The sequence below is a fragment of the Sylvia atricapilla genome, chromosome 4 (assembly GCF_009819655.1).
Source record: "Sylvia atricapilla isolate bSylAtr1 chromosome 4, bSylAtr1.pri, whole genome shotgun sequence".
Classification (NCBI taxonomy): Eukaryota; Metazoa; Chordata; class Aves; order Passeriformes; family Sylviidae; genus Sylvia; species Sylvia atricapilla.
The window spans coordinates 19,004,922-19,021,668 of NC_089143.1; the positions used below are offsets into that span (position 1 = coordinate 19,004,922).

At 38.4% G+C, this 16,747-nt stretch overlaps 1 protein-coding gene across 1 annotated transcript in view; it reads right to left on the reverse strand.

The window, feature by feature from the left end:
* Positions 1 to 16,747, reverse strand: part of LOC136360546 (VPS10 domain-containing receptor SorCS2-like) — a 77,824-nt gene that overhangs the window by 26,722 nt on the left and 34,355 nt on the right. The window contains exons 7-9 of the mRNA XM_066317872.1: positions 13,154 to 13,333; positions 7,717 to 7,863; positions 6,265 to 6,367 (exon numbers count right to left, since the gene is read on the reverse strand). Of these exons, the coding sequence (XP_066173969.1) occupies positions 6,265 to 6,367; positions 7,717 to 7,863; positions 13,154 to 13,333 (430 nt within the window). The remainder of the gene's footprint in view (positions 1 to 6,264; positions 6,368 to 7,716; positions 7,864 to 13,153; positions 13,334 to 16,747) is intronic.

The window sequence follows — 16,747 nt, forward strand, 5'->3', positions numbered from 1 at the left end:
AAAGCTGCAGCACTAGGGGAGACAGGCAGGCTCCTGCAAAGTGCAGTGGGAAGTACCCATGAAGCCAAATGTGAGACATGATAAACAGAAGGAAATTTCCACAGGAACAGATAGAAGTGTATAAGTTTTATAAACCACAGAAAAGTCACTCTGAAAGCTGTTAGCCTGAAAAAGTAGAACTGGAATAAACCCAAGTCCTTCGAAGATCTAAGTGAACTCCCCCCTCCTCTTATTAGCAAACATCTCTATTTAACATGTGTAACACAAGAATTGTGAGTTTTCTCTAGCTAAAAACTTACATTGTTTTAACTTTATTTTTCAATATGCTAATAAAAAATAACTTCAAAGATTTGGAGGATTTTGTTCTCTTTTAGATTTAAAATAAAGTGCATAATTTTAGGCTCTAGCTACTTTGCAGAGTGCTGTGTTACTGGATAGGCCAGCTAACTTACCTCAGTGTGTAATGGCACCCCATAAACCCCTTTACAACAGCTCCAATTCGCAACAAACGGAATGTAAAAACCCCTGACATTAATAACCCTGCAAACAAACAACTGCAAAGCCATAGCAGCACTCCAAGCAGAACCAAGAAGTTCTGCCCCTTTCCGTGACATATCTGAGGAGAATTGTAAAACATGTATTTGGTCAGTGTGGCAGCCGATACCGTGAGCACAACTGACACTGTGATCAAGTGACATGAGAGGGTGGGAAAGCGTCATTATGCTCAGCCCAAGACTGGAAGTCAGCAATGTTTAAGTACCATTCCCACCACATCCTGAAGTGTTTGGACTGTACCACAGCCCCCAAATATCAGTGTGCTGCTTTGCCTGGTGGGCCACACCAAAATCTGTGTTTCTTATTACAGCTGTAAATATCTGCAGTAACTCCTCAGGTGTGCCATTAGAGCACAGAAACTTTTCTATAATTTTAGTGGGTCTGTGTTAGATCTCAAAATCCATCTGGGGGAACAAAAAAATATAATCTAATAAACTGCTGGCAACTCAGGCCCATACTGAAAAATGACTGCAACCAGAATGGGTAATCAGCTGCAGCCATGGGCTGCTTTGGACTGTGGTAGAGTTAATTTTCTTCACAGCACCTGGTACAGGGCTCTGGTTTGGACTTGTACTGAAAAGGGTGTTGATGACAATACAAAGATGTTTTCAGTGCTGCTGGGCAGTGCTTACACAGAGTCAAGGGCTTTTCGTCTCCTCACCCCATTCCAGCAGTGAGGAGGTGAGGGGTACACAAGGAACTGGAAATGGGCACAGCCAGGACAATGACCCCAATCGACCTGGGGATATTCCAGACCATATGTCATCATGTTCAGCTATAAACTGGGGGGAGTTGATGCAGGGACATTGCTCAGGGACAGGCTGGGCAGCAGGTGGTTGGAGGTGAGCGACTGTTTTCATTTACATCACTTCTCTTTCTCGGGTTTCATTTTCCTCTGTCCTTTTTCATTTCATTAAAATGTATTACTATTATGTTAGCTCAGTTATTAAGCTGCTCTTATCTCTATTCATGAGTCCCCTTACTTTTACCCTCACAGTTTTCTTCCCCCATCCTCATGGAGGAGGAGTGAGACAGCAGCTGTGTGATGCTTGGTTGCTGGCTGGATTTAAAACCATGTCAAGGCTGTATTAGCCACAGCTACAAATGGAACCATTCTAACATTCAGATCTGAGTGCCCCAAAAACTCTTCTGTCACATGACACAGAGTGTTTGCCATCCAGTTTCACCAAGTTTTGTGCGTAATACAGAAATTTCTAAAGTTTGTCTTAGAATATTTTGTATTCTTTCTGCAACTAAATGATTCTCATGTGTGTGTCTTCTCCAGTGCCTGGGGAATGACATACATCTGAATTGTCCTTAAACACTCTCCCAAAGGCTTTTGTCACCAGCACAGCCAGGATACTGTGCTAGGTGGACTGGGCCTGGGTCAGTTCTGCTCTGCTGTTATGTTCTGACACTGCTTCTATTCAGGAAGTAAACAGAAATATTTTGGCCTGCATTTTTCAGTCTTTGATTAAGAACAGTCATTTTTCATTTCCGTTACTTGCATTCTTAGAAATCTTTTCAAACTCTCCTCTGGGATACATGAAATCTTCTCTTGCTTTTTCACTTGTCCTGAGTACAGGCTGATTTTAATTAACTGCACAAAATCACGTGTTCCATCCTTGCAGAGGCAGCAGTACCAAAATCTAGAATACAGAGGCACAAACTACTGTTCAGCATAGTTCTCCAAGCTTTCTGTAGCTCTGAACATGACAGCTTAGCAGATGGTAGCCCAGAGATGTGAAAGAAAGCCAGGTTTTTCAGTGATGTCTGCCCAGCAAAGCTCTCCAGAAAGGTGGTACAGCTGTGAGAAACACAGCTCTCAACACAGACCTCAGGAGAGTCAGGTATTTTGGCAGCTTCTTACTGGGTCACAAAAAATATGGAAGATTATTTAAAATTTAGTATCAATTTACGTGTTTTAAGTTCTTGTTATTGCTGTGTTTGCCCACATTTTCTATATGTGACTTTGGACATGTTTACAGTAAGAAGAAATAATCCCCATATGCAACTCTTAGATAATCCTTCTAATATGGAAAATCTCTTCCAGTCACTTTAATTTAGCATGGAGGCAGACACCTACTCCAAAAAGAGAGATGTGCCTTGCCTGGATTACGGGTAATTAATACAGTTGTAAGATGCCTTCAGGCCATGCACAGTAAGTTAAAATTTCATGGTTTGCAATCTAGTAGTCACAGTATAGAACAAACATAAAGGCAATTTGTATTTAAATCTCCCAGACACAGTTTTGCCTGGCAAGCTGAAGATATGTTCAGATGAGGGAGTGGAACATTAGAATTGAGGCATTTTACAAAAATTTAAAGGAATTTCAGGATGTTCACTCCAAAATGTACTGGGAAATGCTCAATCATCTCCCTGTTCCCTTATCCATTTTTTATAGAGACATCCTAGTATGCAACTTCTGTGAAAAATGATAGAAATTCATCACAATGTATGCAATTATATTTGGCCCTGATATGACAAAAAGTAAACAACTTTTCCAGCACTTCCTCCATTTGTGTGCATGTGCAGAATTTACTGCTTGCTTGATTTGCCATCTGGATTGGAAGTTATGTAGGCAATTATTGTAAACTAGCACCTGAAAAAGCTACACTTCTCTAAACATTTTTCATAAAAAAGTCCTTAGCAAGTTTATAGTAAAAATTTACACATCAATTGACACACATTTCATAGCTGATGCTGTGAGAAATAGAAGTTGTTGCCAAGATTAAAATGCACAAAAATCAAATGAGAATGCAAAATCCTATTGCATTTCTTAAAGAGAGCAAAACATTTATTTAAAATATCACTTCTGTATGCAGCTACGAAATTTAATATTCTGTCTGAACAATTTATATATAGTCACAGGCTAAAAATATGCATTCCTGAGAACTGTTTATGCAAGTTAAACAGAATGGGATTTTCTTTATTTGGAAACATGAGTTTTAAAAGATGCCTTTTTAACATCTTATTAAAGATGTTAAATTTTCCCAATTTTCTAGGTGTTAATGCAGTTCACCATTTAATTGGTCTTTCTTTTTATTAATTAAAACAATATTCAGTATTTTCTGATCTCTGATTTTCCAGCATTTTCCATATCAAAACTGTACTTAAATCACAGAATAGCTTTTCCATTACCACAAGTGTTGTCTAAGCTTCCTAGAAAGAAGCCAAAATCCACTTTTTAAAGGGATTTTTTTTTCCTTTTTGATCGATAGGGTTCTTATGCTTAGACACCATATTTCCAGTTCTTTTCCACTTGCTTGTATCACTTGTTTCTACCCCTTGGTTACACTTCCAGGAAAAAAAAATATTCTTTATTGTCCTTTAATTTTTCAGCTAATGGGAGTTTTCTTGTAAATATTCTCTATTTCCATCAACTGCCAAAGAGGCCTTCTTAGCACCTGCTCACTGGTCCTGAAAATTGATTATCAGAAATGTACACAGTTGTATTAGTAATGTCACTGTACAGTATTTTGCCAGTGTATTAATATTTCCCTCTCTCTGTTGGCAATTATTTACCTATTTCACCCCGAGAATAATTTTGCTTTTTACAGCACACAGCACTGATGATTCCTAGACATGCTGTGATCACCTGACATTCACGGACCTCCATCCTCCTCAGTCACCTCCAGAAGATGTGCTCTCCCTAAATCTAACAGTAAAATTCCAATAGTGTGTGATATGGCCCAAATAATCTGATTCCTGGATGCACTAAGAACATAATACTTATGTTGATTTGTATAGGATTATCGGTTTCAAGGATCAGGCCAAAGAAAATTCAAGCTGACTCTATGTAAAGCATTTCTGATAAGAAGTGTAAGTTTACAAGGGTATCGGGTTTGCCAGATAAGACTGAACACATGCCCTGAATCCAGATGACCTGGGCATCCAAATAATGTAAATGCAAGTGAAAATCAGAGTTGATTCAGGTCATCTTTGGCAAGGGGATGCAGTTGCTCTACAGTATTTTTAAGGCTCCAAAATAGATCCCTTTGGTCTGTTTTCAGCTACAGAAGCTTTTCTTCTACTAGAAGAAGGATATACAGCACTCGGACAAATTTTTCCCCTGGGAGGGGGAGCACCCCTCCCAGCTTTTTAGGTAGCTAAAAGCAAGGTGGCTTGCAACTGAGCAAGGCTGCCTTCTACCATTCCCATTACATTACTGCTTGCTCCACAAGCAAGTCAAATTTAACTTATTAGTTCAGCTCTTCATGATATCAGGATGTAATCAAAAGCTGTTGACAAGTTCTCTACCTGGCAGAGTAAGACAATGTCACAGTCATAAAATGTCACCCCATTCTAGAAAGGAATTAAGGGCAAAATACTCTTCTCCTACCTAATGTTGTCTCAGAGAACAGTGCACATCTAAAACCCCAAACAAAAGAAAACAACAATAGTGCAAAGAGAAAAATAAAATAGGAATAATGGACTCATTAAATCTCATGGCTTAATTTGCTACTGGAAGGCATTTAAACATGATATGATGACACTAAAATGAAGAGCCTACATTTTGAGTGCTTTCATGGAAAAAGAAGACATTTGAAATGGAAGATATTTTTTGAAACATATGAATTCATAAAGTTTGACCTGAACATGTATTAGGAATTTATCCACAAGGGCACTGCATAAACTCTTAGTCTCAATTGTACCAATAAAAAAAATAGCAGCATTTCACCAGGTAGGTCTGTCTCCAGTAAAATACTTAAGGTCCCTTTACATTACAGAAAAACTTGAAGTCTTCAGTTATATTGAAGATTACAAGTACTGGTAGTTGTCATTCTCTCTAAACACCAAATATTCTCACCTTGACATTCTGAGGAAACTTTCAACATTCTCAGGAAACTTTCAACTTAATAAGCTATTTGTCAGAGACTAGTGTAAGATAAAGTAGAAGTCATTATTCATTAAAAACAGATACACTTTTATGAAAAGAGAAGCCTACATGTGTGCATTTCACCTAAACATTATCCATAACATAAGAATAAAATAACAGAATTTTAAAAAGCTGTTAGAATCTTGAACATTTAGACAATTTTGAAACAAAGAAACAGAAGATTGAATGACATTAATAGATGGATTAGAAAGATACAAAGCAAAACTGAGTTATGTGAATATTTTTCTTGATGAGTGCTCAACACTGCAATGGAATTTCCTTTATTAAATTCCCTGCATAGTGACATGACTCCATCTGTAAGTTATAACGGAGAAGCCACAACCAGCATTATTCCTTCCCAACACAGCGACACATTTGGCTCCTTCAATTCATCTCTCTTTAGGCAGAAAGGAATTCGTAAAGATTACAAGACAAGTTATCTGTATCCAGGCTTAAAGAACAAAGGTTTGACCACTGTTTCGATCATTTTTTCTGGGTTATTCATGATGCTGGAGGGCCTACACATCACTTCTAGAGAAAAAGAGTGCAGGACATGTCCTTCAGCCACCATCACACCTCCACAGCACACTAACGGGGAAGGAGCAAGATGCACCCAGGTGACTGATATAGAAGACACTGTCTGAGAAGACACAACTCTGGGCCTTCCATTAACCTATTGTTTGATCAAAAGATTCCATAAATCGATATCCTGCAGGAAAAGCCTTATTCTGGCATTGTTTGTAGCATGGTATTCTTACAAATCCAAAGACTAGATCTACAAAGGGCCCCTGCCACATTTCAGGTCTTAAAGAGTAATGCCATGCACTTACCTGCCCCCATAATGAGCCCTGGTGCAGTGTCCTTGGTGTGCACTGTGCCTGACACGTAGGGGTTGTCTGCCCACCGGAGATGGAGGTGAAGGTAACAATCAGGCTTGTGGGAGAACAAGCAAAGAACAGGTTTTAAAAATCACTGCTACCAGTCATGCTCCTACGATAAATGAAAGCCCAGACAGGGAGCAGCTTCAGGAATGTATGTCTTCATAAAGACAAAGAATGGCTGCTTCCCATGGAGCCAAATTCCAGCCTGAAGTATCAGTCTTCACTTTATAAGAAGAATCTCTGGTGATGACTGTATAGTGTGCCACTGTCTCAATGAAAAGATTTCCAAACTCAAAGGAGTCAGCATTATTATATAACCCCCTTTCTAACAGAATTATTGCTTAAAAATGTTACTAACAGCAACAAGTATTGCATGTCTGTTGGTCCCAGGTAAACGGTAAAAACAACTGTTTGGGCTGAAATGCCTTTTTTTAGTGAAAACAGTGGTATGAAAAAAATAGCATAGGACACTTTAGGGCACTTCATGTCTCCTTGCTAAGCAACTTACTGCTTCTTGCCCTTTGTGCAGTGCACTCAAAGGTCATGCTGTTGCCAGCAATGTGACCAGGAGCCTTACCAGGAGCCAGCTGCCAGCGCTGCCTGGAGCTGCTGCCACTGCCATCGTCCCACTCATCTCAGATTGGTCTACACCAGACCCTGCAGGCTGGAACCTTGCAGCACAGCCCTGAACTCTTCAAAAGGGAAACAGCAGCTCCAGCCCTCCACTTCTGCCATGTGGAGAGGCAGTAAAGCTCTGGCAGTGGCAGGACTACAAGCATTAATTTTGCCCACCAGTGCAGAGCTTTGAGCCCCCAGGAGCAGAAAGTCAGTGAGAAAAATACAAGGTTTTCAGTACAGCCTTGCAAATAACAAAATACTATGGGCACTTGGGACATCTAAACAAACAGAAATAATATCCTCCTGCAAAAAAGGATGGAATATTTAATGCAAGCTACTGTGGTATTTATTTTCAAGCAACGGTCAGGAATTCTCTTCAAAAGGGAACCAAGGGCTACCTTGGTTTCTTATAAAATAAAAAAATGAAAAGATGGAAAGAGAAAAATTCATGGTAATCTCTGTTTGACTCATGATGTGCCCCATATATCCAGACACAAATGACTGTCCCAATTATTCTGAATTGGGTTGTGTACTTGGCACACACTGGCATCCTCTGTGTCAAAGTGATCTCAAATATGAAATGCAGTGCAACAGAAAGCCTTGCCTACTCACTCTACACGATGGCTGGACCAAGAGCCTCATGCATTACGAGTAAATTTGCCTGCTAGTTTGGCTGGTAAACTCATCACACAGCTCTCGGGCTGCTGGAACTACTGCACATCCTATCACACAGATAATTCTGGCACACTTTAGGGGGAGGATACACCAAGAAGAGACACTCACAGGTTTGCAGTTGGTTGGTTTGCCGTTCATATCGATGTCTGGAGGGTTTAGAAAATCCCAGTCACGGCCTTTGTTGTAGGTTATCAGAGTTGTAACTTTCCCATCAATTTTCTGGTTGGCCAAAAAGACTCCTTTTACACCTCTGACCTGAAGCATAGAGAAGAAGAGTTAATATCCAGCACATACACATTTTTTTCAACAAGGATTATCCCTGATTAGCTGCTCTTTTGTGGCTCTGAACTGTGTCTCTCAGGCAGTTTCTCCTGGAAACTGAAAGGAAAGTGGATGATACCTTAAAAAAAATATGAAGAAGGCAAAAAGATAAGAGGAAAGAGAGAAAGGGGGAAGGCAAGGGCAATTACAAACTGACTTCTATTTCTAAATGTATTTTAAAAGGATATGCAGTTCCCTCTATGCCAGAAGGCTAATCAAATGTGTAATATAGCAGAACACAATAGTTTATACAGCAAAATAGAAAAATTATGATACCATGGCCTCACCATTAAAATTTCACCTCTGCATTTTCTTTAAAAACGGAGATCTTTAAAATGCTATTCTACAAATGAAGTAAGCAATTTTTAACAACTATTTAACTTTTACACTGCATTTCTGTGTCAGTATTCTACATTTCTGTGTCCATATTCTAACAAGTAGGTTATTACAACAACACAACAGAATATCATATCCTTTAAAATACAATGAATTGGGAAGCACTCTTGTCCTTTGCAGGAAATAAATACAGGCAGATCACCTGAGAAAGAAATATGGAGGGCTGAATCACCCTCTCAAGCATCTGAAGTGCTTCCACACTCCAGTTAGCCACCCTTCACCTGTTTAACCTCTGGAGAAAAAATAATAACCAAAAAAAAAAAAATATGACCCTCTTCTCTTGGGGTGTTATTTTATTTCAAAACAACCTGTATTAGAAAATTATTACAACTCAAAGTGTGAAAGTTAATTGGTGCAATTTTAGCAACCTGACAATAATTATACCTTAATATGTTTAGTTCTAGCCCTAACATTTATGTTATTAACATATTAATGTGTATTCCACCCAAGGGCATGAGGTAAGATCTTCTATTAAAAGTGAAGGTTTCCTTAAGAATGCTCTTGTTCCCCTTGCCATTATTTATGAGGCTTCCTGAATTTTTGGAAAATTCTAGACAACATATATAAACTGATATACATTTCCAGCACAGTACAGCTTGCTCATCTCCTTGGGTGCTGACTCTTAAAAAAGCCTGAACTATTCATTACAGATAAATGCACAAGACAGCCAGCTCTTTGAATGATCAGGAATATTTGCCCCCGATAACATGATGCACTTCTGAACTTCTATTTATCATTTGAAATATTTACTGTCCCTTCTTTTTCCAGTTATTAACTCCATTATTAACTCCATTTAACATTCATTTAGCAGAATTCTGATTGAAGGTGAAAAGAAGGCACCCCTACCAGCAGGCTACAGATTTGATACTCACTGTTTATAAATATGGGAAAGAACTGATCCATACCTACAGAGAATATGAATGTTCTGTTGGTTACTGCAGTAGCCTAGAACTTGGAAATATATGTAAGTTCATGTTAAAAAAATCTGTAAAAACTTTTAAATACTCCACTCTCTCACAAGCTCATTCTTTCTTTAATGTATTTGTGGCTGGGTTACTTATCCAGGATGCTGAAAGCTCAGAACCATCTCCAAGTCAAACATACCATAAAAGTCAACTACCTTGCAGTGCAGGTGAGAAAAGGAAAGGAGGGAAGAAGTGATAAACCTACTTTCTTTACTTTCAAAGCATTCTAATCTTGCTGGGGATTTTTTACATAGTCTACCTCTGAGACACAGCTCAGCCACAAAAAGCCTGGCAGTTCAAATATTTACATGGGAAGGCAGACTTAGGGTAAAATTTCTGTGCATGTCCTTCTTCCAGTGAACACAGTATTAAATATTTAAACAATAATTAGATCAGGGATTGCAACTGAGGTTTCCCTCTTCATTTGTGGATGGCGAAACCAGTGCTGCATCGTGATTATTTTTGTTTCTCCTCTCTTTTCCCTCCCTACCCCCTCACTTAATGAATATTTAATAATTCCATATAATCATCAAATGGGAGCCAGGCTAAATTTTTTCTCTATTCCCACCCCCACCTCTAATCTAACCAAGCTCTAGGGTAACTTCTCCTCTCTAGAATATGGGACATAAGTGTTTGAATCTATCAAACATTGAAAGGTTATGAAAACATTTTTTCCAGTATCTCAGTTAACTTCCCTCACCGCTGCATGGAAAGATAAAAGCCAACCAGCACTTCATAGCAGTTGTATTTTGAACAAAAGGCATAAACCCTGCTTGAAATAATAAATAGGTTTCAGGCATCTATCTTCAGAGCAAGTTCAGAAATATCATGTTCAGAGTGGTGCATTAGCCTAAAACTTAATAACTAACACAAAATTATGGTGTGTAAAAAATGGCATCTTTAAAACATCCCACCCCCGCTGTGGCATTTTCCATTTCGTTTGTCCTGTGGCCTATAAAACTATGCACTTGACTCTATAAATACTGGAAATAAAGCATGTCAAATCATCCTGGATGAGACTGTGATGCCAAGGCACCCAAATTCTACCATACATTCTACTCCTTGACTTAGCTCCCTAATCTAAAATTGCGAGCTAAGTATCTTTCTATCAAGAAAGGAAAAGATAAACATTACTAATAAGCTGCTATGGAAAACAACTATTTAACATTATTTTAATAATGCTAATTTTATTTTAAAACATCTATTTTAACATTGTGCAGTGCTCAGTTACTCTGATGAACTGTCCAGGAGCCACTCAAGACAGCTGAACATGAGGAAATTCAAAGCACTTTTCCACAGATTTTTTTCAATTCGAGCTTAGTTCTCAAACAGTTCAGGGCATAGTTGTTCCCCAGTACTCTTTAAAAAGCACTTTGTACCTCATAAAATTATTTTCTGTGATCTTCTGCTGTGACTTATTAATTGCTCCTTGTTACATTTCTCATATGCCATCCCAACAATATTCTGTTTTGTTGGTAGCAAGAAGCACAGTTCAGATAGTCCCACAGTGTTTATTAGCAGCAGTTACTGAAATGTAGAAATTACTGCTATATAACACATTATATATATAATATATGTTTGTGACTAAAATTTAAATATATACAATTTGTTGTTTGAGGAAAAAAGGCATGAAAAAGTACTGCAGTTTATGTAGCTCTTATCTACATAAGGAGTCACAGCAGGAACCAATGTAGAGGTATTACATTAGCATCCCCATTCTGCAAATATACCTATGTAAAATTTGTGACTCCTTCACACTGGCAGCACTTAATACAATTTCAAGGACATGCTCCTTGTAAACAATCACATAATTAAAGGGTATGCTCCTTTTGGACAGTCATTTAGTTCTTAACCTTTTTTTTTTTTTTTTCCTTCACTTCTTTAAGCAACTACGTGTGCAACATGACAAGAAATATGGTGCAAAAAAAGATAAATCATATAAAAGAAAACAAATACAGACAGGCAGACACCTATTAAAATTTTTATAGCAGATGTACAACTAAAAGATGAAGTGGAGTCAGCATAAGTTGACAAAGATGAACAGTACAAATTTTGAAGGGAAAATTATACACTGGCAGAAAGAGAAATTTTCAATCACTGAGGACTGTCTCCGTGCTGTTCTGTAGCTTCACCTTCCCAAGGTGGGATACTTGCAATAAAATGCCCAAAAAAGTAAACCCAGATTTGACAAAAATAATCCTATCCTCAAGGGCTGCAATCTGTGTTTTATTTATTAGCAATTTTATACAGAGTAAACAACCCACACATTATGAGCACTTGATCCCATTCTAGTAAACAAGATGAGCACTAATTATTTATCATGCAAGCTATCTAGAAGCCATCAGTGCTCTCCTATAAAGCAACTCAGTTTCAAAAATGGCTGTAAAAATTGAATTGTATGGCTCCATGTGTATTGTCCTTGTCATGTGTACATTTCCTTCTAAATGGAACCCTACAATTGATCCAGCACACAAATAAACTATGATTGCATTATCAATATGCCCTTGGTAACATTGGGAAATTATGAAACAATCAGTGTAATACAATTAAGTTAATAATTCTTGTAGACAAAAGGATAGCCAGGGGTAACATCTCTGTACAACTTATCTACAAGTGATGCAAGGAGCAGAGATTGCACCTGACTGTCTTTTAGCTCTGCTTGGTCACAGGGGTGACCAGCAGTAAAATGCTGCAAACTAATGCTGTCAATAAATCACCCTGTGGGAACGTGGCTACACACAATGTGTAGCTTCACTCATTAGGAAGCCTCATTTCTAAAAAGGTAGAGTCTAGAAAATAATCACTGGTAATGAGAGACCTTTTTGTTTTACTAGAGCCATTTAGAAAGAAAAAGCTAAAGAAAGATGCAGGAGATAAGGGGGAAGAAAACACTATCATTTTCCCCCACCAAGAAGAGTCTAATTACAGTAATTTAACAATTCTGTCAGTGAGTGCCTTGTATCCAGAATTACTATAAACCTTTGCCAAAGAAGTCTGGTGCATCTTTAAAGTTTTGGGCGTTTTTTTTTTTTTTTTTTTAAATTAACACCAGGCAAATTAGAGTGTAATGGGACAAACTGAGTCAGACCAAAGCTCCACCATTTTAATGTTCTGATAATGGCCAGAAAGAACAGAACCAGAGCAAACGTACACCTTATTACACTGAAATTCATTACCTTGAAATTCCATTCCCTAAACAGGAATGGAATTGATAAGAGTCTGTGATACTCTTCCAAAACGATATAGCCTTTTATTTTGCCAAGTGCACTGATGTTAAAATACAAGATCAGTTTGTTTATAGCTGAGTTTGTCTCACAGAAAATGCTGTTGGCACAAGACATATACTGAAAGCAAGTGGATTTGCTGTCCAATATCTAATTTTGTTGGCTCTTAGCCTTTCAGAGCTGACACAACCTAGCACAAGGCTTGCAGGATTACTGCCTAAAACCCTACTGGCTAAAAGATGTCCTGCTTTTAAGTCAGGAAATGCACCACTGAGTCACCAAGAAGAAAAAAGCTGTGCACAGACAGCTCCATAGCTTCTTACTTCAATAATAAATTCTGCAGCCAGATTCACTTTTCAATATCTTAAAAAAAAAATAAAAATTGCAAGTTTTGGATTTGTACATCTATAGAACCCCATCCCAACACATAAGGCAATAGAGAAACACGTGAGTAGTAACAACATGCTACAAATAAGACAGAAATCCTAGACCTTTTACTTTATTTAAATATAACTGTGAAAAGACATTAATTTAACATTAATTATAATCAAAAAAACCCCAACAACAACAACAACAAAACAAAACCAAAAAAAAACCCTTCCACAAAGACTGCACAAAATGGAAAATAAAACCATCTACCTCCAGAATATCTATCAGGACATTTTCTTCTGGCTGCTTCGTGCTCCGGACATTCTCCAGCAAGATGGAGTAGTAAACACCTTGAGGGTCAGACTGGTACAGGTTGTATGTGTCTGTCTGGTACCACTCCTGTACAGCCACAAACACCTGGTTTTCATCTGTACTGATTATCTGTAAATCCTGTAGGAAAACAAGGTGGATAATGAATAATTTTTTACATAATTTCTGTTTTTAAAACCGTAAGTTGGTCAGGAAAGTTAAATACAGGGGGGAGGGGAAACATCTGAATGTTTAAAAACAAAAATCTCCCAACATAATACTAATCATCATGCTGTATCCCACTACTCCAAGATGGTTCCTCACTGCCTTCTGACTGCAGTGCAAACCACGTTAGTGAAGAAAAGAAATCATGAATGTGCAATAGCTGGAATCTGCTTTGACTTTAGCAGGAAATGACTTCTTGAAAGGAAAAATAGGGAAAGGAAGAAAAAAACAAGAGACTGACTTTCCAAGATCTGTATAAGAGCCAATGGAAGATTGAAGTAACATTAAAAAAGCTAATCTAAAAAATAATCTTCAAGTAATGGAGAAATGAAAATCAGGTAAAAAAGAAAATAGCATCACACAAAGAGGATCAGATATAATGTACAGCAGTTCACACAGGAATTAGCAGTTATCATGCACACAGCTCATACGTATTATAGTAGATTAGATTAATTTGTCTATCTATGTCTACAGAACCACTTAAATATTCAGCAGTAATAGCAGGAGAGTCAACATTCTGCATTCATTTCCCAAGAATTTCAGGCATGGATATTGCTACAGCTTGCTCTTAGTTTTCCCAGCTTCTTCAGTCCAAAATGTCTCAGACAAAAAAAAAAAAAAATCCACAGGAGAAAATAATTTAACACTAATATTAAACAGAAGAAATAAATCAGGAAGTAGCAACACTGAACTAAGCTTAGGAAAGAGAATAGAGGGACATGAGTTTGCAACACGATATGGCAGCACAAAGGCAGATGTTGGGGCTGTGTAAGAAATAACATCAAGTCACAGAGACTGAAAGCTGGTAAACTCTTCATGACCTTGGTACTTAACTGGGATACTGTATTCAGTTCTGGTCACCCTATTACTGGAAAAGTACTAAGGCAATGGAGTACTAAGGCAATATTAAATAAAGCTACCAGAGAATATAAATCTAGGATGAACTGGCTTTTAAAAAAAATAAGAAAAGAACTTTGTAAAACTCAAGGAGACGAATAAACCAAATTCATAAGAATCCAAGTTAAGGCTGAAGAAAGTGTGAGTAACAGAGCAAGACTGAGTACTCAGCAAAGCATGGCAGTCACACTGTAAGCAACATGTACAGTGACTGAGACGCTCAGGCTGAAAAAAGGCATGTATAGAAGTAAAATAATTCAGTGGAAAGATTTTTAATATGAACAGAGGAGGGTTATTAAATACTAATAGTTTAGTTAAATTTCAAGTATTTTTGCATATGTGACACATCTCAACACAAAAGAATCTAAGTGAAGTTTCCTATCAATGCTAGCTCAATGTTGTTTCCAAAGACTTCCAAACTGCCATCTGAACTTTGTAGTAAAGCAGATTTTTGTTGAGCATCCCAGGAATATTTTTTTTTTGTACTGAAAACTTACTCCAAAGCAGACAGTCTCACAGAAATGCCAGCAAAACAGCAACTGATCACAACACCTTCTTTTGAAAGCCTCTTTAGTGTACAGAATTTTTCATCTCCAGCCCTAAACCAGGGCAACGTGAGGCTTGGTAGCCCACATTACACCACATGGAAGGTTCCTATGACTATTTGATAATAAGGATGGAAGCAAAGCAGAGTCAAAAGGAATAAAACCCAATTTTTTTTAATGTGAAAACCTCTAGAAAACCCTTAATCTTCCATGAAGCCACGAGCTTTCTGCAAAATTATCATCGACATTATTACAATAAGACATTTTTACAGTGTCACAGAAAAGTGCAAGACTCCAGGGAATGTAGGCAAGGCACTGTCCATGCCCCAATGCTTTCCCTCTCGATGCGTTCCCTGGTGAGGTGGCAGTGGTGGCCCTTGGTGGCAGAGGTAACAGCTGGGGACAGGCTCAGCTCTGGCTCTCCTATGCCAGGGTGGGGTAGGAGCAGCTGAGCCATCAGAAACAACATGCAAAGAGCCAAAACGTGCAGTGCACAAGGACAGGGAGATTAATTTTGGGCAGACTGTGGGGTCAGGTGAGGGAAAGAGGGGTTGGATGCAAAAGTTTGCTCAGCAAACACAAGTTCACTTTTCTCTTGGCAGCGGCTGTTACTAATAAAGATGTTTGTCTACTCAGGCTGCTGGTTGGCAGCTTTGCTGAGGCAAGAGCTTAACAGATCCTGGTCTTAGCAAGTGAAATTACCCTTGCACTGCCTTGAACTTTGGTCCTTCCTTTCAGAATTTACGCTTTCAGATTTCCAGTTCAGCCTTACAGCTATTTTCCTTTCACAGTGATTTCTTTTCCCTCAAGAAACAAAGCAGTCCTTCAGTTATACTACCTTCCAACAGTCCTGTGCAGCATTTCCTGCCCACTGCTTTCTGATACAATCCTCTGGGAAAAGTAATTGACAACGTGAGAAAAACTGCAAATTTCATGGCAGATTCTTCAACTTACCCTTCAAAATCCTGGATGACACGAACAGCTGAAAATTTAGTCAAAACAAGGGTAAATTTTCATGTCACTCTTGAACTATTGCTGTACTGAAAGGTGAATTTAAAAAGAAGACATTGATTGGCAAATAGAGGGGATGGGTTTTCAGAGTGCCAAGTCCATTCCTTCATCCAGCTCCCCACTGCTCAAGAGGTAAGAAGCACATGAGAGGGGACATCAGCAAATATTGCTGGACAGAACCTACTGTCTGTCACCTAAGAGTTAACTAGAAAGGATGTCTGAGGGAAGAAAAATCTTGGTGGAGGGAATGCATGTTTTTACTGCTTTATTTAATTCATGGACACAGATACAACCTTAGGCTGTAGCCTCAGCAGATTCTTCAAGGAAAGCATTTATTCTTTTATGATTTCACGCTTGGACTACAGCAATTGCCTTCTTGCTGGACCTCCTGTTTCCTCTCTCTACATTCTGCAAACTACTCAAAGTGCCACTGGTAATCTCATTTTTCTGTAATTATGCTATTCACACACAATTTATTTAAATTCATTCATAAAGACCTTCTTTAACTGTTGCTAGAGATCTCCAGGGTTTGGAACATTTCATATTGTCTCTATTCAGATTTTTGGTATCTCCAGGCTACCTTTTCATTCACATTCAGTATTTAAGATCTTTTCACTTCCATGTTTAAATGAGAGTCCATGCCCTTCCAGATATCCCAAGGCAGAACCTTCTCCCAGATTTGCCATAGCAACCACGCTGTTTCCTCTGTGGTATGTTCATTTCTCCATGGGCATCCCTTCTCTTATCTATTACTTTACTTTTGCCCTCTCAAGTCTCCCATGCCTGCTCTGCTCTATCTCTCACTCACCCAAGCATCCATGCTCTTGCCATTTTCTCTTTTGTCTTTCTCTTTGTTTTTGCAAAGCTCACTAATGTC